Raw genomic sequence first — 27,726 nt, 5'->3', positions numbered from 1 at the left:
TGACTGAAGCAACTGAAGTGACTGGAGTACTGAAGTGACTGTAGTGACTGGAGTACTGAAGTGACTGGAGTGACTGAAGCGACTGGAGTGACTAGAGTACTGGAGGGACTGAAGTGACTGTAGTGACTGGAGTACTGGAGCGACTGGAGTACTGAAGTACTGAAGTGACTGTAGTGACTGGAGTACTGGAGTGACTGAACTGACTGGAGTGACTGAAGTGACTGAAGTGACTGAAGTGATTGGAGTACTGGTGTGACTAAAGTGACTGGAGAGACTGAAGTGACTGGAGTACTGGAGTGACTGAAACGACTGAAGCGACTGGAGTGACTGTAGTGACTGGAGTGACTGAAGTACTGGAGTGACTGGAGTGACTGGAGTGACTGAAGTACTGCAGTGACTGAAGTACTGGAGTACTGAAGCGACTGGAGTGACTGTAGTGACTGGAGTACTGAAGTGACTGGAGTGACTGAAGTGACTGGAGTGACTGAAGTACTGGAGTGACTGGAGTGACTGGAGTGACTGAAGTACTGCAGTGACTGAAGTACTGGAGTACTGAAGCGACTGGAGTGACTGGAGTACTGAAGTGACTCTAGTGACTGGAGTACTGAAGTGACTGGAGTGACTGAAGCGACTGGAGTGACTGGAGTACTGGAGTGACTGAAGTGACTGGAGTGACTGAAGTGACTGGAGTGACTGTAGTGACTGGAGTACTGAAGCGACTGGAGTGACTGAAGTGACTGGAGTGACTGAAGTACTGGAGTGACTGCAGTGACTGGAGTACTGGAGTGAGTGGAGTGACTGGAGTACCAGAGTGACTGGAGTGACGGGAGTAGGCGTATCAGTGTGCCTTTGCTATCATAACAACAGGAAAAGTACACCCTGTGTAGCTTACAACGCATGTAAAATAACAGTAAGAGTGTTTGTTCTTTCTCTCTGGGCGACACCTTGCTGGCACTGACTGGCACAACTGGGCAGAGCTTAGTAGTGTAGGTGGCACTTGCGTACTAGAGTTACTGGAGTGACTGGGGTGACTGGAGTGACTGGGATGCTGTTCTTTAACCTTGTCCAACAACTGGAACATCTCATCTCTCCAATATTAATCATGACTATTTAATATAAAGCTGCTCCAGCCTTTAATCAGGCTAATATAAAAATGAATTTAATCACTTTTCCTAAAGTCGCTTCCTTCCCCCATTTCTTATCCCAGTAATGAAGTGTCTCTCCTTCATTTTCTGGATCACCAGGCACAGCAATCTTCACATACCATCAAAAGATTCTTCCATCCTCTGTGAAGCTGCTACAGGAAATTCAGCAGCAATTAATCTCCATAATTTCAGGCACAAGAAAAGCAATATTTTTGGTAATTTGGTAATCAAACCTTTCAAGCTATTCTCTCCACTTATTGATGTTACTAGACAAATATTTCTTCTTAAAAGCAGTCCTTCTGCTAAAATCCACTTTTCCTTGTTCTTTATAGTAGCTAGTAAAAGAAAATATTCAGAAAAACATAAACGAGTCGATCAGGAAAAGCATCGTGTCTACGTCAACCCGTGAATTAGTATTCATGGCCCCGCCCACCTCAGCTCTGGACAGCCCACATGCAGAGCTGAAGCCGGGCAGTGACACCGTCTCTTCAGATAGGAGCTAACAGCGCTAGGAACAAAATGCAGTTCATTCCTGTGTTATTTGTGCGAATAACACATCAGTGTTTATATGCTTTACCCAGTAATTCAGAGCTAAGAAACAAATGGTTAGAATTAGTCTATGGAACAAAACCAGCAGCGAAGTATAATAGAGACAGGTAGGTGTATGTTTAGAACAGTTCTGTTTACACTAGTTAAAAATAAAAATCCACCACCTGGACTACCCACCTATGTGTGTATGTAACTATATGTTTACATAGGATCTCCAGTGGATTTGGCGTTTTACAGAGACTCTAAGACTAGATCAGTGGCTGAACTGCACTTAGCAGGGCATTATTACACATGTTATTAGTGTAAAAATGTTTTTATTTTAAAACGTTTTTAGCTGTTGTTCGTCTTGCAGCCTCCTGGTGTCGCAGTGCTGTTAGCCAATCAGAGGTCATATGTTCGCATGTATGAATATTCATGAGCAAGAGACAAAATCCTATCGTTTCTGCCCGCCCACTCCTCCACCGGACTAAAGCAGTGTTATGACGGATCACTTTTCTTTTTTTCACAAAAAAACGTCTCACATGGCATTCATTCATACTAGCGACACAACTAGACATTATAAAATGAATGAAAAAACGATGTAATGTGAAATAAACCAAGCAGAGTGTCCCTTGCCATTCCCTACAATATATCGTCCCAGAAATTATTGTAATAAACAATATCATCAGGCACAGGCACAGGTTGGCAATACTTTACAAAGAGACAAGCAAATTTGACAGGTGAATGTTATTAGTATTCAGGTGATTCAAGATTTTGCTTTGCAGTGTGCCTTTGCTATCATACCGACAGGAAAAGTACACCTTGTGCAGCTTAAAATGCATGCAAAACAAAAGTAAACCAATCAGTGTGTCACTTGGTCGTCATTCCCTTTTTTAAGAGCCAAGTGCGCTCCTAAAAATAGCAGATTGCTATTTTAACGACACAGTAAAAATACATTTTTAATGTAAAAGTTTCCGTAGTTGCCAAGATAGCAATGAACATCTGAACAACTGTTGGCGTCTGTCTGAACACACCTCATTTCATAACCAGAACACCACGCCCATCAGTGTAGATATATTCAGAAGCTATGCTGCTATTTAAGCGATGCAGGAGGAATATAGGAGTGAAAATAGACTGTTTTTGGGTTGTAAAATAGGGACTTTGGTGGATTTTGGTGGAAGTGTGCCCTACAATATGATGTTCCTTTCATCAAATTGCATCACTCCATGATCCTATACGTGCAAAAACACTAATAAATATTTCTTTCTTTACTGGTTTAATTAAGGGAATCACCGGAATCCGGTTCGCCAAACACCAGAGATGCTACATCCGAACCCAGACCAAGGAGCTGCCCAGCCCGGCGGAGGTGGAGCTGAAGGACGCCGAGCTGGAGGTATGCCAAAGCCTGCCTTGTCCAGAAGCCTACCTTCTAGTGATGCTCTTCTAAAGACAGAAAAACATCATGAATTTTGCAACAGAATCAGCAGAAAGAGATGTAAGGGCTTCAGAATGAAATTTACTCCAGCCTCCATCACCCCCCCGTCTCTCATCTTCCCTCCGACACCCCTCCACTCCCACCCTCCGCCTCTCATCTTGCCTCCAGCATTTTCCACAAAAGTATAAACTTGGGTCTCCAGTGCCCGTGAAACCATCAGAAAGTCCACAAACCCATAACCCCTTTGTGGCGCACATCAAATGGTGTTTGCCGTCAATCCTGATCTAATATTAATTTTTAATCATCTCCTCTGAAGGCTCGGCCCAAATAGCCTTAAGGAGAGAGCGAGGTCCTTCGGAAAGGTAAGCCATTAAAATGGTATTTGAAGATGTTTGCTCCGTAAATTTCACTTTACTCAGGGTTGAAGTGATTCATCTCTCTTCTCGGGATCTAATGGCTGCCTGAGACGCTTTGGCAAGAGTGATGGCCCAAATTCCATCAATCAAACGCCACATTTATTGGTGTCGCCAAAAATAACAGGTAGTGAGTGATCTGGAGGTTGGAGTCTATTTTACTTTTTATAGGCTATGAGTGCAAACGACAAAAAAACACGAATTTCGACCAATTCGGTAGGAGGTATTGAAATTCAGATTTGCTACATTTTTTATTTACAGCAATATTATTCAATCTGAACTAGTGTTATTGAGTCATTGAGTCCAGTCTCATCTCATTTTGAACTTGACCTCATTGGGATGTTGGGTTTCGGGGTAAGGTGGACTTGATGTGGAAACTGTTGCTAGACCAGTCAAGTCCAGTGCTTTTGTTTAAGGTACCATTTATTAAAAGCCAATCTTTTGTTCTATGTGTATTAATGTTATATACTGTACTGTTATGTACTATAAAAGACATAGAGAATGCATACTTTTATAGGCTACGATCAAACAGTGAGTGAAAGTCTGATGTGAAAAATTATAGAAACCAGTGCGAACGTCAAAAAAACAATATGAATTTCATTCACTTCAGTATGAGGTATGAACTTGAAACTGTAGTTGAGACCAGTCAAGTCCAATGCTTCTGTCTAAGGTACCATTTATTAAAAGCGGACCTTTTATTCTATGTATATATTTCTTAATATTATATACAGTAAAGGACATAAAAAATACATACTTTTATAGGCTACAATCAAACAGTTGATAAAAGTGGCCCAAATCAGGTCCTTTTCTTATATAGAGTGGAAATGATAAAAAACTGAATCTGAATTTTCTACACTTTAATATGAGGCATTGAAATTCAGATTTGCTACACTTTCAATTTACAGCAATACAATTCAGTATGAACTAGTGTTATTGAGTCATTGAGTCCAGTTTTGGTCTTAAGACCAATTTAGAAACCATAAACAAAATGTTTCTATTTCATCTCGTCTCGTTTTGGATTCAACCTCATTGGGACTTGGTCTAGTCTGGGTCTCAGGGTGAGGTGGACCATTTATTAAAAGCGGACCATTTGTTCTAAGTATATATTGTTTAATGTTATATACTGTAAAAGACATTGAAAATATATACTTTTTATCAGCTACGATCAAACAGTGGGTAAAAGTGGCCCAAATCCAGCCCTTTTCTTATATGATAGAAACAAGTGCAAACGTCAAAAAACAATCTGAATTTTAACCACTTCAGTGGGAGGTATTGAAATTTAGATAAGCAAAACTTTCTATTCACAGCAATACAATTCAGTCTGAACTACAGTATATGATAAAAAAATATTAATCTAGGCTGGATCTTGACTTCGATTCGACAATTAAAGATCTAAGGGACCGATTTTAGTGATCTATAGGCAAGCCATTGACCGTGCACCGTGCAACTTGATTAAGGGCATGTCAGCGTGTCTTTGCTATCATAACAACGGGAAAAGTACACCTTGTGCAGCTCGAAATGCGGGAATAGCATGTGTCGTTTCCAGACCATCGGTACAGATATATTCTGAAGTACTGTTGCTATTGCTATTTAAACAACGCAGGGGGGAGGCGTGAAAATAGACTGTTGGTGGGGTGTAAGATAGCAATAACTTGGACTCGACTAATGCAAGTCTTGGTCTTGACCTGTCTGTCTAATTTCTAATAAAGTAGCTAAACCTGTCCAAAATTTTAAAGGAATATTAAAAACCAAAAATGGGCGTGGCCAAATTCTGTGCTTCTTTTAACAGTAGGTTAATTAAGCAATAGAACATGAGAGGGAGTGTCTTATCACGAATAACATCACAGCTGTGATTCGGTCGTAGATAATCACAGCCGTTATTTGTGATAACACACGACCTCGAGTGTTCTATTGCTTTTATACAACAGTTTTTTATTACAAAATGAATAAAGAAAATAAATCACTTAAGAACTTTAAGAAATTAAGAATGAATACGCTTTAATATGGACTGTGCCTTCCGCCAAAAAGTAGTTCCTTACACAACTGTAACAGAACTGAAACTTAACTACAAAACGGTGTATGGTTCATACAGACTAACACTACGAAAGTTAGCTTAAAATCAAAATTGGGAATAAGTGAAGATGGTAACGTTAGGAGCGTGAAATAACACTAATACTCTCCTCTCCTGCTCCGTCGAGTCGTCTTCAGGTGAACGCTGTACATTTTTTGAGCATTTCTGCTTGTTTTGCTGGGTGGTATTGGTTTTAGCTAGCCGGCTGGACTGTGGTTAGGTTAGCGTAGCTTGCTTTAGCTCAGCATTAATTTAGCTTAGCCTAGCCTGGCTGGTTAGCGTTCTGGCTGTCAGACGGCATTAGCCGAGCGATTTTCTTTCCCTTTTTTCCACGAAAGGCGAGCCAGCACTGCGGACTGCGGGCGAGCGTGCCGCGGCTGAGCGCTAGCCTGTGCTAAGCTAGCGCTGCTGCGGGTGTCCTGTGTGTATACGCCGTTACTCAGCAACGCGTCCGCGGAGTGATACAGGTTTAGTGTGAGAAGGCAGTGATGTTATTACAAATATCAGCACGGCTACATCACTTCTCAACCAATCAGATTGTGAGGTCGGAACTAACTGTTGTATAAAACACATTCTTGCTGAAGATGAAACCGAAACTTCACGTGAAGCGTTTTCTGCTGCTCTTTATCGCATTTAGAGCGTCAGTTTAGGAGCGTGAACTCTTCAGACCAATGTTGGAAATAGATCACATTAAAAACGATGTAAAGAATGTGAACAGATGAATTTAAACATCAGATTTGGTGAGTAAGAGAAGGATTTGGGCCACTTTTACCTGCCGTGTGAATGTGAACGTAGTCTTAGATATGGTTTTAGGCTTAGCCGTCTGGCGGTCGGTGTTTAGCGGAGAGAAGGAGCACAGCGAGAGCAGATTAATCTCCTGCACCTTCCTGTGCGGCAGCAGAGATAAGCAGATCCATTGTCATCTCCAGCCGTAAATATCCTCTTTGACTTTATGAACAGAAGGTGTATTATAGACAAAAAACGGGCTGCAATTCCTCGTCCTCCTATTTTTAATGTCTAATCCATGTTTACAGATACTAATTGCGAAGCTGCCGCCATATGTCGCTGCCATTCCCCTCTTTTCGCACATTGTGGAACCTAATTAGACTTTTCAGTTCAGCCTTATTTCACAGATGTGGAATCAATTGGGGGGGCTGAAAGGGAGTAGAGAGTGGGGGGGGGCATTGGGGGGGGGGGCTGTGCTGACTGCTAATATATTTACACATTCATACATACATACATACAGGACCAGTCAAAAGTTTGGATACACCTTCTGGTTCAATATTCTTATGTATTTTTTTCTCCTACATAGTAAATAAATAGTGAAGTGATCTATCAGATTATGAAGGAACACATAAGGAATCATGTAGTAACTTAAAACAGTGTTAAACCAACCAAAATACTCTGTGAAGAAGCATTAAGGTGCTCTTATCTGGGGTTGTTAGCTCTAATGAACAACAGAGAAAACTCCTGCTCTTCCTTTCCTGGGGCAGTCCTGATAAGTGCCAGTTTCATCATCATTTTTTGATGGTCACTGCAGTCAAACGAGTGCTGGATGTTAATCTAGACAGATTTCTCCCCTGGTTGAATAAAGCACTTCCATTTATTTACAGTAAGCTTAGATTTCCAGATTTACACTAAGGCTGTTTTAGCATTATTAGCTTAGCGCTAGCGGTTAGCAGCTTATGCCTCCTGACAGCATTAAAAGGAGGGATCCTGTAAGTGCAGAATTGTAAACAATACAAGTGCAGGCTAATGATAATACTGCTCCAGCAGTGCTAGCTGGGGATAACAGCAAGCTACAGGCCAATAATACTCACCTCTGAACGGCTAAATAGCTAGCGCTTAGCAGTCTCAGTGCTGGAGAACTAAAACTTCAGCGGAGTGGCTTTCCTGCTACTAAATACCTGACTGGTAAAATTTATACAAAAGGCGCGCCAGATTTGATGATTTTTGGGAAAATTATAGGATGTTAAGTGCATCTTATAAATAAATAAAAAAATATGGAAATTTTTTTAACTGTATTAGAACATTACTGAAATATAGCTATTCACTGTATACCTGTAACTCTACCTCTTCACTACTTGCGCTTGAAAAAAATTCAAGTAATTGAATTAAACTCTTAAAGAGGCAAAGCTGTCATCTAAGCAAGAGGTGCTACTTTGAAGAATGTTAAATAGTATAAAACATATTCTGGTTTGTTTAACACTTTTTTTGTTTACTAATTTAAAATTCTGTGTTTTATATGTTTTTTTTTTCCAGAGTTTAGATCATTTAGTGTTCATTTACAATGAAGAACATTTTATAATAATGAAAAAACACAGAATCTAAGGTGTATTCACACATCAAATCAAGCCAAAACCCTAAAATATGTCTGCAAAGTTTTCACTAAAAAAATCAAACTTTTGCAGCCAAATTTGGCCCAATTACCAAACAAATAATATAGTTTTATGATTTATACTTTTATAAAAGTGATTTTATTCACACTTTTCATAAAATCAATTTAAACTAGAACTTTATTCTTAATTTTTTTGATTGGCAGACGACACAAATTGGTGGTAAGCTCAGCTGTGTCCCAGTTTTACCTCAAATTAATCTTAAGCCAGGCGGACACTGTGCGATTTTAGCCCGATTTTAGCCCGATTTTAAGCCCGATCTGGTCGGATGCGACTGAATTTCATGATCGGGACGAATTTTCGCTTGATCGTGCGTCGTTTGTCGTGCAGTGTGAGAGGGGAAGCGATGTCCGATTAATTGCCCGTACGAGCTGCGAATGAGCAGTCGGACGCGACCAGGGATTTCTGACATGCCAGAAATTTTGGTCGCTTGTCTCACAGTGTGAGCTGTTTTGCGGGCTGATTTCTTAACGTCACGACCCGTTTTCCCAAAAATCTGCACAGTAACTATACATTATTATTAGTCATATTTATTTCTGTCAGTTATAAGGATTTATATTTATGTTCGGTACACAGACTTATAGCTTAATATAGCAGACACAGGCATTCTGCTGTTTAATAATTTCAACAGATGCTTATTCTCAGTCAATAGCTGGAGTTTTTGAAAAGAAAAATTAAAAGAGAAAATAACTTTGACAAACATAAATTTATTTTATTTCACTTTGCTATTATATCTGAAAAATAAAGCACATTGTCAGCGTCTGGTGCTGCCCGTCAATTATATAAAACTTAAAACATGCACAGAAATATAAAGCTATATTTTATAATTCGTTTCTTTTCGCCAGGGCAAATTTATTAAAATTATAAATATATTAATTTATTAATTAAAATCTCGTCCAGTGCTCCAGAATATTAGCCACGCAAAGCCAGCTTAGCGCAGAATAACCTCTGTCTTCTAAAATAAACGTTTTAATAAATAAGGTCGGAGAAGTGTAGTAAAATTAATGCTATTAAACTTACTAAAGCTAATAAATGTACTGATAATTAATCAAGATAAATCAGACAAAATGCGCTGCGCCTCTCTCTCGCTCTCTTTTGCAGCACGGAGCTGAATTCAGCGCGAGGCTACAGAAACTCAGTTCAGTTGAATAAAAATAAGTAAGGGCCTGTAAGTACAAGCAAAGGACCTGTAAGTAAATATTGTCAAATATAAAGAATAGTTTGAGGTTTTGGTGAGCTGTTTTCATGATTTGAAACTGAAACTAAATGAAACTTTGATTATTCTGCAGAAAGTCTGGGTTATTTTAAACAAATTTTTAATGAGTTTGTATTTTATATTTTTTATTTATTCATTTTAATTATTTTTCTTCTTTTATTAATCAAATCATTAAATATATATCTTCATAAGATATACATTTTTTTACCTTTTATGTCAATTTTTATGATCTTTTTAAAAGGTCCTATTTTTCCTTTTTTACGTATATATTTTATTCGTCTATAATAAATGTCAGTTTTTATTTCTATTTTTTATATATTTTTTTAATCCCTTTTAAACTGTTAATGCTCAGCGGCACTGTAAATGAGGGTGCCTATCCAGTGTGAATAACCGATTGCTTGTTTAATATTCAGTGTTGCAAAACCCGTTTTTACATAAACAATAAACAGAATAAAAAATAAAATTATTTTATTTTATTTAAGCTGCTGGTGTTTCTTTCGCAGCCTGACGCACAGTCATTTTTCTATGCGCTCTCCTTCTGTAAAACGGACAACCCGTAGAGTCCACGTCGCCTCAGCCACCTGCGAGTCCATGTACGTCTCTTCCGTGGACTTTCAGCGCACAACAGGGCACAAATAAGCAAAGCTAAGCGCTTTCTTTTGCAGGGCGACATGTTGTGTTGAAGCGAGAGTTTGTACGCAAAGAAAGCTCCGCCTACGGGCTGCGTTTAGACGTGCAGTGTAAGCTCCCCCGTCGCAGCAGGTCAGTCGGACCGTACAGTGATGTGCAGATGAATCGGAGGCGTTGTTCATACACGACAAACGATTCAAACCTGCAGTGTGAGCTCTCCAGAACGCATCCGATTAAAAAAATCGCACAGTGTCCGCCTGGCTTTATATTGCCAAGATATTTTTGTGGCCTATTTTGTCTCATCTTCACAGAGAATACCAATAAATCTGAATCGCACTGTAAAAGCATCGTCTCCATCAAATTCCATGTTTTTTTTCATAGTTTTATGTAGAACATTTTAAAATAATTAAAAAACGCAGAATTTAAGGTGTGTCCAAACTTTTGACTGGTACTGCATCAGATTCTGAGTTATGATCTCTCATTTCACTCAGACCTGAGACTCAACTCCCCGTCAGACTGCAGCCGTGCTGTAAACTCCGGCTCTACAGGAATGGAAAATTAACTCTGGTATGGTTTACATTCCGACATCTCTTAAATCTTTTCAGCCTTTTCCAGCAGTAAAGTGAATTTAGCAGAGGAATGCAGCTGTGTGCTTTTAGGTAGCCGTGCGGACGAAGTACACAAACCGTGGAGTTGACTTGAGGTAGAGATACTGAAGGTGAAATATTACTCTATTAAATACAGAAAGCCTCCCTTTAGAACGCCACTTCAGTAAAAGTACAAAAGTATTTACCTTCAAACGTGCACTCAACATCAAATAAATAGTTGTACAAATAGTTGCAGCCAGAAAAAAACATCGGAATTGCAGTGCGACTCAGAAAATAGATAAGAGTTAAGAGTGACTCTTGGTCATACTGTATTTATTGAGCTACAGCATGTAGAGAGTTGTAGAGGTTCCTAATGGAGTCCTGTAATAATCCATCCCATACATCTCCAATATGTGATGTTCATTGCTATCTTACACCCCGCCAACAGTCTATTTTCACTCTACACTGATGGGCGTGGTGTTCTGGTTATGAAATGAGGTGTGTTCAGGTTAATTTCTGCTTTTTTTGCTTGTTTATCCTTGTAACAGAAAACACAGGAGCTCCACTGACTGAATACAACCTAGACAGACGCCAACAGTCAGACGTTCATCGCTATCTTGGCAACACAGCAGTGCACAAACCCAACTTTTACATCAACAATAAACAGAATAGTAAATAAAATAACATTGCTGTTCCCGTAATAAATGAGCTGCTGGAGCTCCTTCACAGCGTCAACCAGCAGCTCAGTTTCCTTTCTAAGAAACGTTTGTTGGGCTCGTCCAGGTAGCTGCACCGTTAAAATAGCAATACACCAAAGTCAGAGCTCACCTGACTTAAACATGCATTGTATGGAAATGCAAAAAAAGTTTATTTTGTGTATGAGTATTTTCATTGAGTATATTGAATATAAAATGTACTTTTAGTGTTCTTTACCTAACTGAACATACTTGTAATGATCTTAAGTACACTTTTTTAAGTACACTTTTTCACAAGGGTCATTATTAAAGGTACGTTGGGTTGTTAGAGTGTCTGTAATGAAGACCAAAGGTGATCTGGCAATGTACAAATTTGCACCCCGCTACATGACACCGCACCTTCCGGCCGTGTGAAGCGAGAGTGAGTGGAATGGAGAGAATTAATTAGAGGTAAAGGTAGAGCGAGAGTTAGTGAAGGTGTAGAGCAGGTAGGGGTTAACTCCTGCATTATTAGCAGCGAGTGCAGGCCAGCCACAGGGCACGCAAGTGCCGCCGCGCCCGCGCCGCCTCGCTTCAGCTCCCTGCAAAACAATGCGGACTGAGGAGAAACTGCACTCGGCTGATAAGGAAATAAAGCACCCCCCGAGTACATCCAGGTGACAAACATGAATGGTTTGCTGCCAGTATTTTTACAATTACCAATTTATTCAGCCAAGGAAATGATGAAAGAGGTAATCCCTGAGCTTCCCTCCAGTCACCCGCCGCCCGAGCGCAGACGATGAAATCACCGCCTCCCTCTCTCTCTCTCTCTCTCTCTCTCTCTCTCTCTCAGCACAGTGTCTCAGGATGAGTTTCCCTTCCAATGCATTTCTTATTCTCTCCTGCTAAAAATTAACACAGCGTATATTGATGTAGGGCCACGACTGCAGAGTGTATACAGCTATACAGCATTTACACACTTTATACCACTGCTGCTGCTGCTGCAACCTATCAAGCATGCAAGGCTATAACGTGTAATATTGGCAAATGGTTTCGAAATATTACACGTTCAATACCACCTATTGAAGACATGGCATTTATTTACTGTGCCTATGGGATCTAGCAGCTCCCAGTGGTGTATAATGACATTGCATTTAGTTTGTATTTGGTTTGAAAGCGCTGCATCGTTGCTAGGTTACCTGTACAGGGGTTGGACAATGAAACTGAAACCCCTGTCATTTTAGTGTGGGATTTTAGGTTTCATGGCTAAATTGGAGCAGCCTGGTGTTCAATCTTCATCAATTGCACATTGCAGCAGTAAGAGCAGAGTGTGAAGGTTCAATTAGCAGGGTAAGAGCACAGTTCTGCTCTAAATACTGCAATGCACACAACATTATGGGAGACATACCAGAGTTCAAAAGAGGACAAATTGTTGGTGCACGTCTTGCTGGAGCATCTGTGGCCACGACAGCAAGTCTTTGTTTTGCATCAAGAGCCACGGTATCCAGGGTAATGTCAGCATACCACCAAGAAGCACCAACCACATCCAACAGGATTAACTGTGGACGCTGTAAGAGGAAGCTGTCTGAAAGGGATGTTCGGGTGCTAACCCGGATTGTATCCAAAAAACATAAAACCACGGCTGATCAAATCACGCAGAATTCAATGTTCACCTCAACTCTCCTGTTTCCACCAGAACTGTCCGTCACCACAATCAATTATTGTGCTCTAAAACCAGGTGTTTCAGTTTCATTCTCCAACCCCTGTATTTGGCAGAGTAATACATGGAGAGCTTCGGTTACAGTGCATTACTGGCTGATAACGGCACTTATAGAATGCCTCTTAGCCAAGTTCATTGCAGGATCGGAACTAACTGTGCTAGTTAGTTCTGATCTCACAATCTGATTGGTTGTCTAACCATGCTGATATTTGTGATAATAACACAGCATTCTCACACTAAATCTGTATCACTCCGCAGACCCATTGAAGATTACCGTTATATACACACAAGACATTTTTGTATCATCACCTCCAACGGCAACTCCAGTAACAGCATTAGCTTAGCACAGGATAGCGCCCAAACAGCAGCCCTGGCTCGTCACTCTGTCAGTCACCTCAGCCGCAGTCTGATAGCCGGAACGTTAACCAGCCAGGCTAGGCTAAGCTTAGATAGTGCTGAGCTAAAGCAAGCTATGCTAACCTAACCACAGTCCTGCAGGTGCAGCTAGCCTAACTAACTAACTAACTAGCCAACACCACCCAGCAAACCCAGCAAAGGCAGAAATACTTGCAAACACACAGCTTTCACATGAAGACGACTCTGCAGAGCAGGAGAGGAGAGTCCCAGCGCTATTTCACCCTCCAAACATTTACCAACCCACTTAATTTTCACTGTTTTTTGCTTATTCTTAATTTTGATTTTAAGCTAACTTTCATGGTGTTAGCCTGTATAAACCATCCGCCATTTTGTAGTTACAGTTAACTTGTTGCCTTCGTCTGGTGTTATTTTATTTGCGATAACATTTGACATCAATCATGTGACAAAACAATTATGTAGGTGAAAAACATTTGAAATAATTAATGGGGGGAAATGCAGTGTTCAGTATAGTACAGTGGTACAAAAAGTTTGGGTATCTCTGATAATTTTAATGATTTTCCAATGAAGTCATTGGTTCAGACCAGTAATTTCAGTTGGACTCCAACAGAAAAATGATATAAATATTTAGTAGATCCTCCTTTTGCAGAAATAATAACAGCCTCTAACAGTCTCCTATAGCTTCCAATGAGAGTCTAGTTGAAGCTTCTGGTTGAAGGTATTTTGGACCATTCTTCTTCACAAAACATTCAAAACATCTCCAGTTCAGTCAAGATTGACGGTTTCTGATCATGAACAGCATAAATGCTTTAAATCACACCAAAGATTACCAATAATAACCAGGTCCGAGGACTGAGATGATCATTCATCTGATAAATTGGGCAATGAATGCATGTAAGGGCTGACTCCACGGCTAGTCAGCCTCCAGCCACCAGGGGGAGCAGCAAGTGACTTCTGGAGGCAATCAAGCCTAACCAGCAACACCTGTGCACTTCCTTTAAAAGAGGCAGAAACACAGAGCAGTGTTTGCTGTGTGTTTGATTGTATGAGAGTGTGTGTGTGTGTGTGTTTGTGTGTGAAGAGCCACTGGCTGTTCTCTCTTCTCTTCTCTTTTTGAGTTCTTGGGCTACTAAAGATTCCTTTCATTCTTTCTCTCTTTAAAAACAAAGAAAAAACTAAAACTACATATCATTATAATGACCAATGAGTGCAAGACTCTTTTGTTTGATGGATGCATGGTCTGAAAGTCATGAAGTGAAATATCAAACAGTTAAATGAGAGCGCTTGAGGCACAGTACAGTAAAAATGAAAACTTTCTCGCTTGTTTTAAAGCCTAAAACAATTGATTATGATGGCGTATCCACAGTGTATTCATCATGTATTCCGGCTACATGTAGACCAGCGTGTTTATTGCTCGTCTTTGGCTCTGTGATGACCTTTTGTAAGTCCAGGAGAAACGCTCTACCCTTGAGTTTATAGGCGAGTTTGCCTTTGCCTTTGTTTTGCAGACTGATTAAAAATGGCTGACAATTTGTAAAGAATGGAAGGAAAAGGAACCATGGCACACCAGCTTTTGCATAGTTATTTGATGTACCTGATTAACTGGCCAATGATTGCATGATTTGATGGATGCATGGTCTAAAAGTCATGAAGTGAAATATCGAAAAGCCAAATAAGAGAGCTTGAGGCAAACCACTGTAGAAATTAAGTCCTGAGACTCACTTTACCCTTGAGTTTATTGGCAAATCTGCCTTTGCCTTTGTTTTGCGGACTCTAGCTGCAAATTTGGCAAGATGGCCGACAATTTTTACTTCATTTCTTTAGAATGGAAGCTTTTGAATAGTCCTTTAGTGTACCTGATTAATTGGCCAACGACTGCATGTTCTAAAAGTCATGAAGTGAAATATCAAACAGTTAAATGAGAGCGCTTGAGGCGCAGTACAGTAAAAATGAAAACTTTCTCGCTTGTTTTAAAGCCTAAAACAATTGATTATGATGGCGTATCCACAGTGTATTCATCATGTATTCCGGCTACATGTAGACCAGCGTGTTTATTGCTCGTCTTTGGCTCGGTGATGACCTTTTGTAAGTCCAGGAGAAACACTCTACCCTTGAGTTTATTGGCGAGTCTGCTTTTGCCTTTGTTTTGCGGACTCTGGTTGCAAATTTGGCAAGATGGCCGACAATATGGGCTTGATTTTTGTACAACTGAAGCGAATGGAATCACAATGTCCGTTTTATACATCATTATAAAGACTAATGAGTGTAAGACTCTTTGTTTGGTGGATGCATGGTCTAAATGTCATTAAGTAAAATATATCAAACAGTCAAATGAGAGAGCTTGAGGCACAGTACAGTAAAAATAAACTTTTTTTTCTCGCTTGTTTTAAAGCCTAAAACAATTGATTATGCTGGCGTATCCAGTGTATTCATCATGTATTCCAGCTACATGTAGACCAGCATGTTTATTGCTCGTCTTTGGCTCTGTGATGACCTTTTGTAAGTCCCGAGACGCGCTCTCCCCTTGAGTTTATTGGTGTAATTTCTCAAATATGCAGTAAAAGTCGTGTTGCTGGATCAGTGGCCTAACCTCTATTTACTTGTGAGGGAGACATGCTTTGCTTGAGCGGTTAAGAGGGCCAATTAAAAGCGGGGCTGTGAGCGCTGCCGGGCCCGGTTTTAATTTCAGCCCAAAACAGCAGCGTTTCTCCGCCGCGGCCGGGCGGGCGGGCTGTCCTCCGAGTCATCATTAGTTCAGTGTAACGTCGGAGGGGTGGGGGGGGAGGGAGGATGAGGGATTGGAGGGTGATGGAGGAAAGGGGAAGGGAGGGAGGGGGTTGTGTTAAGAGTCAGAAAACTGTGTCAAAGCGAGCGGCGGAGTTGATGCAGCTTTTAATCAGGCGGAACTTGTGTGGATTCTACCTCGCCACAGGTCAGCGCCGTGTCGCTTCACAACAAACAAGACGGGGCGCCGAAAATTACTTCTAATAAAGCTGGAAAAGGAGAACTGAGGGAAGGGGGACGCGTCCTGATATAAATGGTAGTAGCTGAAACTATAGCCCCAGGATTCTACATCAAGCTTAACTAATGTGCAATTAAGCTTCAGACTGGGAGAAAATCACCTTGTAAAAACATTCGTCATCCGAGCCGCTCCTCTGTTCTCGCCGCTAATTAACACGGGACCGGGACCGGAGTTTGTTTAGTGTGTGTTTTATTTATTTACATATGCACACGGCTAAAGCAAACAAATATTTCATGAGATTGCATTAGCTAAAGTGGCTGATACATCTCTATTAGATTAATATAGATCTATTAGATGTTAAAAGGCGAGGCGTCGCTGTCATTAAGCTGCGATAGTTTATGCAGTAATACAGTATCAACAAATTAACAATGTTAATGATGCTTTCGCTCTGCGTAATGGGAAATAAACTAAAAAAAAAAAAATAGAAAATAAATTAAAAAAGGGAGGGGGTTGGGGGGGGTGCAGTGGGATCATGTGTATTGTATTATTATAATAATACATGTTAAGATCATTTTAATCCACTAATAATAATAATAATAATAATAATACCACATTAAAATAATAATATTATCAATATAATCATTTTAAGAGCAAAAAACTTTTAATTATGTCCTCAAAATGCTTAAAGGTGACCTTTCATGCAAAATTTACTTTATGAACATGTTTGTATAGAATGTAGACCTATTCTAACTTGTGTAAAATGAGCTATAATATAATACGTCCCTTTTTGATACTTTTCATATTTGTCATGACCATGATTTTAATGACCATGATATTTTATAAGAAACACTTTCAGGATTAACAGACTTCGTCTGAAGCAGGGATCTGTACCTACTGTCTGTGGCTAGTCAGCAGATGAGGGAGATGTAAGAATTTTCATATAATGAGTTTTGTGCTTCTGTGGCAGTTAAGAATTAACTAGTTAAGCTTGTTTGTGTTTTGCCATTTAGCGTAAGCTAACGCTAATGTGTCTTAAATGCCTAGCTTAATGTTAATGCTTAATGTGGCCATAAACAGCTTATTTGCATAAAAGTGTCCGAGCCCTTAAACGGCTTGTTCTGAAAGGGACTGAAACTGAAACTTTGTGTAAGAGTGATGTTGTGTAAAGAGCATAGACCTATTCTAACTTCTGTAAAAAGAGGTATAATATGTCACCTTATAATATTTATCATATATTTATAAGGCTTCAGACTAAACAGAAATCATCATATTTTCCGCTGATCTAGGGTTCATGTGTTTTTTTTTTTGCTTCAAACCTGAATTTTTGTTTGTCTAAAATTATTTTAAATACCAAGATATTTTATAAAAAACATTAGGTGTTTGCAGTCCATTGAAATAAAATGGATCAAAGATTCCTTTCATATAAATTATGGCAACATAAACAATGTTAACTCTGTTAATGATGCTCTTGCTCTGCATAAAGAGAAATAAACTAAAAAAAAATAATCAATTAATTAAGAAAGGGAGGCATGGAGGTGGCTGAGAGGGTGCAGCGGGATCATGCTATAGGATAATTTATATCCTTCAGTATTGTCAGTTGGAGTACACAGCAATACATTAGTGTGGATTTGTGAATTGTCACTAATGAAATTGCGATAAATTATATTATAATTACTTTATTAGGTCATTTAAACCAACTAATAATAATGGCACCATATTAAAATAATAGCAGTATCAGTTAAATCATTTTAAAGAGCTGCCTTGTGAAACCGTGCTTCCCCAGTGTATATATTTAACTTCTGTGTAAAATGCAGAATCAACCGGAGATCCAATTTAAACCCATAGTTATTTACGCAAGATAGCTAACGCTAACTAGCTGGAGTAAACAGAGCTGTAAGCTCTTTAGCTGATGAGATGGTGTCGGCTATGCTGTAGCCCGGCTTCAGGTTGACTTCGACACCTAACATCTCTCTGATCAACTCGTATTTCTGAGGATTTTTTTTCTTAGCTACTGCAGACAATGGAGGCTGAGAAAGCATCATATAGAATTCAGAGATATTATATTTCACAAAGAACAAGAACAAATGGATTTTAGTAGAACAAATGAAGTATAATGAATTAAAATCTTTTAATATTTACTCAGGTTATCTTTGTTTGATATTAAAGTTTATTTTTTCTTTTTTTTGTGTATTTATCTGGATGTCTATTTTGTTCTATTCCATTTTATTGTGTTCTTATTTTTATTTTATCTATATATTTATCTATCTAATCTAATATATTTATATCTATCTATCTATCTATCTATCTAATCCTTGAATAATCTGAAAAAATGTAAGTATGACAAAAATGCAAAGACAAATGAAAGAGTAATTATTGGGATACAGAGAGGAACAGTGAGGAACTCAGCAGAACAGAGTTTTTTAAAGTCATTTTAAAGTCAGCTTCTTTCCTCCAGTCACTTTACCATTAAAATGCAACACCACGGCTACCTGCAGAGCGACAGGGATGGAGAGAGTGGGAGTAAAGGAGTAAAGGAGGAGAGGAAAAGAGCTGCAGTCTGTGAGGGAGGTCAAGTGGTATACCGGCCGTTAGTCTTTCCGCTCCCGGTGGACGCTGGTGAGCGTTAGTGGTGTAATGCAGGGTAAAGGACTGAAGCTCAGGCTGCAGCTGTGTCCAGCCCGGGCTCATGGAGATGGACTGTGGAGGCGGAGCTTAGCGTAATGTATTACCTGTCCGCAGGTGAGCGAGACGGGGGACGTGGACCTGCAGGTGGTGGACTCTCACGTCTGGATCCCGGCGGAGAAACCCATCACTGACAGAGCGTTCCTCATCAACTCCAAGATCTGGGAGATCTGCCAGGATATTCCCATCCACTGGATCCACCCCTCTCCTCTCACGGGTACCTGATTTACCAGCAGCATCGTTTTAATTTAAAGAGTAAAACAAACCAAAATAATTAAAGAATTAAGCTGTTTTTAGCTTGGGGTTTCTGAGGTTGGTAACACAAACTGATGAACTTATCCTGTGCAACAAAGAAAACAGTTGCTTTTGCTTTACCGGTTTTTTTTAATATAATACAGAGCAGAAGTTGGCAATTGGCACCTGTGGGCCAGATGTGGCCCCAAGCATGAAACATCTTGCCCGTGAGGTTGTTTTAAACTATAAAAAACAATAATGAAGAAAAAAAAAAAAAATATATATATATATAATGTTTCTCTTGTGAGCTTTTGTTTACATTCCTCCCGTTTCTCCCCCTGTTGCCTGACTTTAGTTTTTAACCGTTCTCATTTTTCCGCCCGTTCTTGTGCTCCCTATCTCCTTAAAAGGGCATTTTTTTCCCCAACCATGTCCCAATTCTCTAGCCGGGGCAGTGGTAGTGTATTGGAACGTGACCCTAATAACATGGGTTCTGTCCTGCGTGAGGAGCGTTGGTTTTTTTTGTTTGTTTTTTTTGTTTGTTTTTTTTCCTCTTTCTTTTCGGGTTTACCTGCTTCATTTTCCAAAAACAGATTTTTTTTTGTGGCCACGTAATGGCTAATTGCCGACCCCTGATATAGATTAAAACATTACTCAAATAAAGCTATTCACCGTTTACAGATTAGCTTAGATTCTCTGCCCAGGTTGGGCTGAGATTTTCCACCACTTTCCTCAAGACCGGAATCGGGTCGGGCTTAAGAAAAATATTAGGCGTAGTGACGTAAGCGTCTGTTTTTATATATATATATATATATATATTTATTTATTTATTTTATATAAAGCTATGGCTTATGTATAATATTAAAATATAATAATATATTATCTATGTTGTGATTCAATATCAAGCCATAGAATGTCTGTCACAATAATTTTCATGTGAACGATATTTTGTCACAGAAATTATTGCGATAAACGATATTGTTTGCATTTGTAGACCACTAATTTGGTCTAAGGACGATATCACAATTATTAAAATAATTGAGGTCATGTCCATTTATTTAACGATAAGTCGATCATCTAGTTATTGTCTGGAAAAAAATAAGAGACCACCTAAAAATGATGAGTTTCTTTGATTTTACCAAATTGAAAACCTCTGGAATATAATCAAGAGGAAGATGGATGATCACAAACCATCAAACCACCAAACTGAACTGCTTGAATTTTTGTACCAGGAGTAAAGCAGCATAAAGTTATCCAAAAGCAGTGTGTACGACTGGTGGAGGAGAACATGATGCCAAGATGCATGAAAAAAAACTGATTAAAAACCAACCAGGGTTATTCCACCAAATATTGATTTCTAAACTCTTAAAACTTTATGAATATGAACTTGTTTTTTGGGAGAAATGTTGTCTGTAGTTTATAGAATAAAAAAACAATGTTCATTTTACTCAAACATAAACCTATAAATAGTAAAATCAGAGAAACTGATTCAGAAACTGAAGTGCTCTCTTTTATTATTTCCAGAGCTGTATTGTAGAAGCAGCAGTAAGAGCTGTAAAGAATGATATACTTGGTTTATTGGGACTTTTCACAAAACAAATTCTTCTTTTTAGGAAGACGTTGGTGAATGAGGCCTTTAGTTTGAGCATCTGTGTATCGATTCTACAGGGAATTATTCAGATAAAGTAGGTCTAATACGAGAAGAAATGATCCAAACTGAAGTTGATCAGTGAACAGAAGCTTGAAGCAGATGTCATCATCTCTCCTTCCTTCAGGATTTCTCTTCTCGTGCCACTCTGTGACTTTTTTTATTAATCGAGTTCCAATCAAACAGCGCGAGTAGAGCTCATCGATGCGCATGGTGCACAGTGGAATTACCATCAGGAGCTTCTTCAAACGTCTCGTCTTCCTTCACTTTAATATTCAGCGTTTTAATATGGTTCATTAGTTTACTTGAAAGCGGTAAACTGACCTATTTACAGAGACTTGGAAAATGATTATGAGGAGCTGAATTTGTTGATGAGGTTGATCTGATCTACTAACCTACTATTCCTGCTGAAGTTCTAACCAGAAGCATTTAATGAAGAGTTTTAATGAATCAGAGAATTGAGGAAGCGCCCAAAGACTGCAATAAACTCACCGTCAATATATAAACATATACTTATAGCACCAGGAAGGAATTAACTGACAGCAATAAAACTTGGTGGTTGGTTTGATATTGTCCAATGTGCCAATGATGCAAGTTTCAGACTATTTATATTTATATTTATATTTATATGCAAGTCCCATTTTTTTGCATTTGTAAGATGTATTTATTATAACAAAAATAAATGCAACTGCATACATATAAATAAGATAAGCTATGTGGCTTGCATGCCACACCAGATTCCATTGATGTTGTTATTATTACATCAAATCAAAACCATGATTGATTCAGTCGATTGGTGCCAGCACTATTGGCAGATGGCTGCACAACACAGGACTGCATGCACACAGACTATTACTCAATCTATTACTCAGTCTGGGTGATTGGGCTGTGCTACACCAATAAGAATAAGGGTCCTTGGGCAAGACTCCTAACACTGTGCAAGACTCTTACACACACACGCACACACACACACACACACCTCTTTAATAAAAATAACCTTGTAAGTCACTCTGGAAAAGCTTATCAGATAAAATGCCTTTAAAAGAAAATGACACATTTTATTTTAAATTAAACTGAAATTCATCCTGTTGGTGCCAGCACCATTGGCAGACAGCTGCATGACCCAGGACAATGAAGGGGATGGACAATGAAACTGAAACACCTGTCATTTTAGTGTGGGAGGTTTCATAGCTAAACTAGAGCAGCCTGGTGTTCAATCTTTAATTATTCATTAATTTCACATTGCACCAGTAAGAGCAGAGTGTGAAGGTTCAATTAGCAGGGTAAGAGCACAGTTCTGCTCTAAATATTACAATGCACACAACATTATGGGGGACATACCAGAGTTCAAAAGAGGACAAATTGTTGGTGCACGTCTTGCTGGAGCATCTGTGACCAAGACAGCAAGTCTTCGAGATGCATTAAGAGCCACAGTATCCAGGGTAATGTCAGCATACCACCAAGAAGGACCAACCACATCCAACAGGATTAACTGTGGACGCTGTAAGAGGAAGCTGTCTGAAAGGGAGGTTCGGGTGCTAACCCGGATTGTATCCAAAAAACATAAAACCACGGAATTCAATGTGCACCTCAACTCTCCTGTTTCCACCAGGTGTTTCAGTTTCATTGTCCAACACCTGTACATGCATGCAGATTATTACTCTGCCTTTCCTTAAGACTGCAGCATTAATTGATTTGACCACAAATTGCCAATATCCTGGTTCCTGGTCACCTTTTTCTTTGTCTTTCTTCTGAATAGCAGAATAGTTGAAATTTTAGTTGCATTTTTTTTTTATAGTATTTTGTTTGATAATTTAGACGATGAGTGTGTGTGTATATATATGTTTATATAAACAGCATTTCCACAAGGCACTAAACGCTGTATGTTTACTAGACTGTGCCGGTTTTAGCCACACATCCCCGTCTCCTGTCTGCCTCCCGCTGTGTTCCAGATGCTGAATTCCATGATGTGGAGGATGTGGAGGAAGTGCGCCACGCCCCAGAGGGCCAGACTCGGGGAGCACGCCAGGCTAGGGACGTCATGGACCAATTGCCAGTAAATGACTATGTAAGTACCAGGCTTGAGGCGCTGTGGTAAGAGACGTGCTCAGACCACTGAACTGGATATTCCTCACTTTTATTTTTTTCTCTCTCTCTCTCTCGTATAAATCGTTCATTAATTGGAGCCCCCATTCCAACTCAAAACAGACTGTGTGGACCACAGGGCATTGGAATTGCTCTATATATCTGCTTAAATCAGGCCGGTTCACTTAAGACTCCCTTAGTGTCTGGCACTTAATGGAAAGGGATATTTAGCCTTCAAAGGAAGCAAAGTTCCCTAAAGCCCCTCGCAGGAACCTTTTCTTGCTTCATCTATTTTTTTTTTACGCTCTAATGTGGCTGCAGATATACAAAGAGAGCCTCCCAAGGTCACCCATTAACGAAGAGATCAATTTATTAACCATGGCTTAATTATCAAGGCATGAAGACGAGGAATCGAGCGGAAAAAGAGTCGATTTTATTCCTCTCCTAATAAAGGAGTGGATGTCCTTCATACGTTCATTTTACATATATGACCATAGTATATACTACTGTGCACACACACACTCATCAACCATAACATTATGACCACTGCCGATCATGTTTCTACATCCTTTATACATATTATTTTCTATATAAGACACTTTTGTAATTCTATTATAATTACGGTTGCGCTTAACACCACGGATACAATAGAAACACCCTAGCAAGACCCTAGCAACAATATACCAACACCTTAGCAACTACCTAGCAACATTATAGCAACCATCAGACACCACAGCAACCACCTAGCAACCAATTAGCAATGGCATAAAAAACAACCAGACACCCTAGCAACAATATAACAACCATCATGGACACCATAGCAACACCTTAGCAACCACTTTGATACAACATAGCAACCACCATAGTGAATAGTGGAAGCCATTTCAGCTGCGCAACTATCCTGCATTTCCTTCTAAAAATGAATTAAATAAGATTAAAATCAAGCTAAAATCCCTTATGTTGTGGCTTTTTTTTTTTGCACAAGAATCAGAATAACTTAAATGGTGACTTTCTGTGCTTATTTTTTGTGCTTATTTGGAGTAAACCCCTTAAAAATGTCCTGTTCTGTATATTGGCTACAGGTGTAGGTGATAGAAAACCCTTATTCTCTGCAGTAAAATAACTTATTTATATTCTGAAAATTTGAGGGATTTGGAGAGGCTGCCTGTTTTCTCTTTACTCCACTTAATAATTTCAGATCAGTAACAGGAATCAACCCAAATTCTGCATGTTTGAAACTAAAGATGTAAAAACTAGACAAACAAACTAAATAACGAAACTAAAGGTTTGGAGGAGATTAACTTTTTAATTTGTATTCAGGAAAAAATATTGATTTTAAAAAGAAGTTTAGGAAATAGCTGATTTTATGATTTTATTCACTTTTTGACATTGGCAGATTTAATTAGAAATATATATTTTTTATATTTTCTATACCAACTACAATGATGCTTGTCAGTAGTAATATTTCTTATCAAACATGAAAGCTTTTTATGTAATACTTGAATAGAAATCCTCAGGATTTAGGGGTGTAATGTGAGGCAGACAATTGACACAAATTCTGGCCTGTTAAATGGGAGTTAAAATGACTTTTAAAACAAGATTGAATAAGATCATTATTTCTAAAATAAAAACAATCATTTCACTTGCTAAGATTTAGTTTTTTGCAGAGTAAAGCTGTGTAAAGCCTAGTATCCTGTACTTTTTCTACCTACATGAGTAATGAATGAATGGGAATGCTTTAGAGACCTTTGGGTAAAAGGAGGTTAATAAAGTATCCTACAGTATATGGTCATAATGTTATGCTTATGTTATGATCAGTGTTTTTATATTTAATGCTTCCAAAGGCTCCTACGCATCGTAAACACACCAAACACCAAACTACCACTAAACAACGCCCCCGACTCCACTGACTCCAGCGAGGAAAGTAAGAGAGACCGACAAAAAAAAAGAGCCGCAATGAAAAGGACACATTTATCTGTAGAGGCCCAGGAATGCTTCGCCCACCCGCCTCGTCCAATTGCCAGAGCCTCAATGTTTCGCATAATTAAAGCCAACCCAGAGATGAAACCCACTTCTTCTTTTGAAACACCTCGGCTTCTATCAGCCGGGTAATACATACCAGTCCAGCCAATTCCAAGGCCAGGCACAGGCGGGTTGTGTTTGTGGGCCGAGTGATAACAAAGGCCTTTGTGAGCGTCGGAGGGGATGTGGCTCCTGGTAATTGGAGTCTGGAGTCGTGTCGATACCGGTGGGAAGTCAGATATTCTAGACCTTTTCGTGCCGCGAGAGCTCCCGCCTTTCGTCCCCCGAGCCACTGGCCTTCGGGCCGCCGCGGGGGGTCGCGGGAAATTCAGATGTTAGATGTTTTTCCATGCGACGGGCCTGTACCCATCACGCCACGGACGCTTTATAAATAATCATCAAAGTTCCTGCAACAGAAGGGCCGAGATACACACGCCTGACCTTTCCCCACCGCCGCCATGCTGATGCACCGCGCCGTAGCGCAGCTCTGGACTTCCTTCAAACTGGATAAACATCATCCAGCGGTGCTGAGAAATTGCATCATGGTCCTTGACCTACTTTGCGAGGATAAGCTCTCTAATGATTGGGCCAGAGTCCAGTTGGCTGTTGGACTTTTGCAAACGACTGAAAGCATGTTCCCGAGATGGAGCTCACCGTGGTTGCTCACCGCGGTCGTGCTGAAGGAATGACGCCGCCTCGGCATGACCCATCTTCCATCCTTCCTGATTCGGCGGCCCGACTTCGGCGAAACCCTTACGCTCTGCAGATCACTGATTACTGAACACTACTGCCTGAGAATCAAGCAGCATCACACTGATAATACTCACCACTGCATACATCAAAGAGTGACCTGGTGTCCCGATTCAGTTGCCCAAATCGAGATGCCACAGTTTGCAGATCATTGATTAAACACTATTCCTGGGAATCAAACAAAATGACACTGGTAGTACTCACAGGAAGCTCACCATGGTTGCTGATGGCATGCATAGTTGTGACCCAGTGTTCTGATTTGGTGGCCCAACTCGCTAACTACATTTCTGATGAAATCCAGCAGGATTACACTGATAATACTCACCACAGCATACAGTACATCAAGGAGGCCACAATGGTTTTTAATGATTGGGCACACTGTCATGACCTAGTGTCCCAAATCATTGGCCCGAATCAAGATGCCACAGTGTGCAGATCATTGATTAAACATTACTGCCTGAGTATAAAACAAGATTACACTCATGCTACTCATAGTACTCATAATCCTTGCACATCAAGAAACCCACTATAGTTTCTGATTGGATGCCTTATCTTGACCCAGTATCCTGATTCAGTGGCCCGACTCATGCCGCTATGGTTTGAGTAGTGAATAAACACTACTGTCTGAGAATCAAGCAGCATTACACTGATGGTACTCACCACAGCATACATCAAAGAGTGACCTGGTGTCCCAATTCAGTGGCCCAAATCAAGACACCAGAGTTTGCAGATCATTGATTAAACACTATTCCTGAGAATCAAACAAAATGACACTGGTAGTACCCACAGGAGCTCACCACGGTTACTGATGGGATGTATAGTTGTGACCCAATGTCCTGATTTGGTGGCCCAACTCGCTAACTACATTTCTGATTAAATTAACAGGATTACACTGATAATACTCACAGCATATATCAATTTGTCAAGTGATTCAACACCATTGAGGATGAAACGCATCATCGTGACCTGGCCTAAATCAGTTGCCCAACTAAACTAACTATGGTTTGAATAGTGATTAAACACTATTGACTGAAGATCAAGCAGAATTCAACCTTTTGTGCTTACAGAATATATCTTACTGTCAAGGAACCCAACATGGTTGCTGACGCATCATTGTCATGACCCAAATCAAGTCTGTATGGTTTGCAGATCACTGATAAAATTTATTACTGCTTGAATATCAAGCATCATATATCTTATTGTCAAGCGATCCAACATGATTGCTGATGGGACGCATCGCCATGACTTAGCGGCCCGACTCAAGGCGCTATGATTTGAATAGGGATTAAACGCTATTGACTAAGAATCAAGCAGGATTTAACTTTTTGTACACACAGAATATATCTTATTTTTAAGGAACCCAACATGGGGGGGCAGATGCAATGAATCATTTGTCACGACCCAGTGGCCCAACTCAAGTCTCTATGGTTTGCAGATTACTGATTAAATACTACTGCCTGAGTATCAAGCAGGGTTACACTGCTGGTACTCAAAACATATATCATCTTATTAAGAACAACATGGTTGCTGATGGGGACATATTGTCATGACCTGGCAGCCTGAATCAGCGGCCCAACTCCCTCAATTCACTATTGTTTGAATAGTGATTAAACATTACTGGTTGCAGATCAAGCAGGATTAAACTCATGGTGCATCGTATTGTCAAGGAGCCGACCACCGTTCCTGTTGGGACGCATCATTGGTATGTCCAAGCGTCCCGATTCCATGGCCCGACTAAAGTCTTTATGGTTGCAGGACACTAATTAAGCACAAATAAACATGACTGAAGTATTTATCAGGATCACACTGATGGTATTCACTTCATACACCAGTGTTGTGACCTGGCATCCCGAATCCTTGGCCTACCTCATTGTCCCGACTCAAGCCTCTACAGTTTACAGTTCACCGATTAAACACTACTGCCTGAGTATCAGTCAGGATTACGCTGATGGTGCTCACCGCGCACCGTGCCTCATTGTGAAGGAGCCGCTGGAGAGCACTCAACCAAACCGTGAATCAACTTTAGATAACGGAGTTCCTTCACGTCTGCGCAGAAATCCATCGCACCAAGAACTGATCATTTCACGCATGAAGGCGCACGTGATTCAGTGAGCATCGACAGGAGAGTAGCATGTGTTTGACATCTCGATCGG

The 27,726-nt window shown here is 39.9% G+C and overlaps 1 protein-coding gene across 1 annotated transcript in view; it reads left to right on the top strand.

The window, feature by feature from the left end:
- The window catches only part of tnmd (tenomodulin), a 119,103-nt gene that overhangs the window by 76,538 nt on the left and 14,839 nt on the right, over positions 1 to 27,726 (top strand). The window contains exons 4-6 of the mRNA XM_049484150.1: positions 2,959 to 3,066; positions 18,892 to 19,051; positions 22,669 to 22,784. Of these exons, the coding sequence (XP_049340107.1) occupies positions 2,959 to 3,066; positions 18,892 to 19,051; positions 22,669 to 22,784 (384 nt within the window). The remainder of the gene's footprint in view (positions 1 to 2,958; positions 3,067 to 18,891; positions 19,052 to 22,668; positions 22,785 to 27,726) is intronic.

This window comes from Astyanax mexicanus, chromosome 10, assembly GCF_023375975.1.
Source record: "Astyanax mexicanus isolate ESR-SI-001 chromosome 10, AstMex3_surface, whole genome shotgun sequence".
NCBI classification, from domain to species: domain Eukaryota; kingdom Metazoa; phylum Chordata; class Actinopteri; order Characiformes; family Acestrorhamphidae; genus Astyanax; species Astyanax mexicanus.
This window is presented reverse-complemented; position numbering and strand designations above follow the sequence as displayed.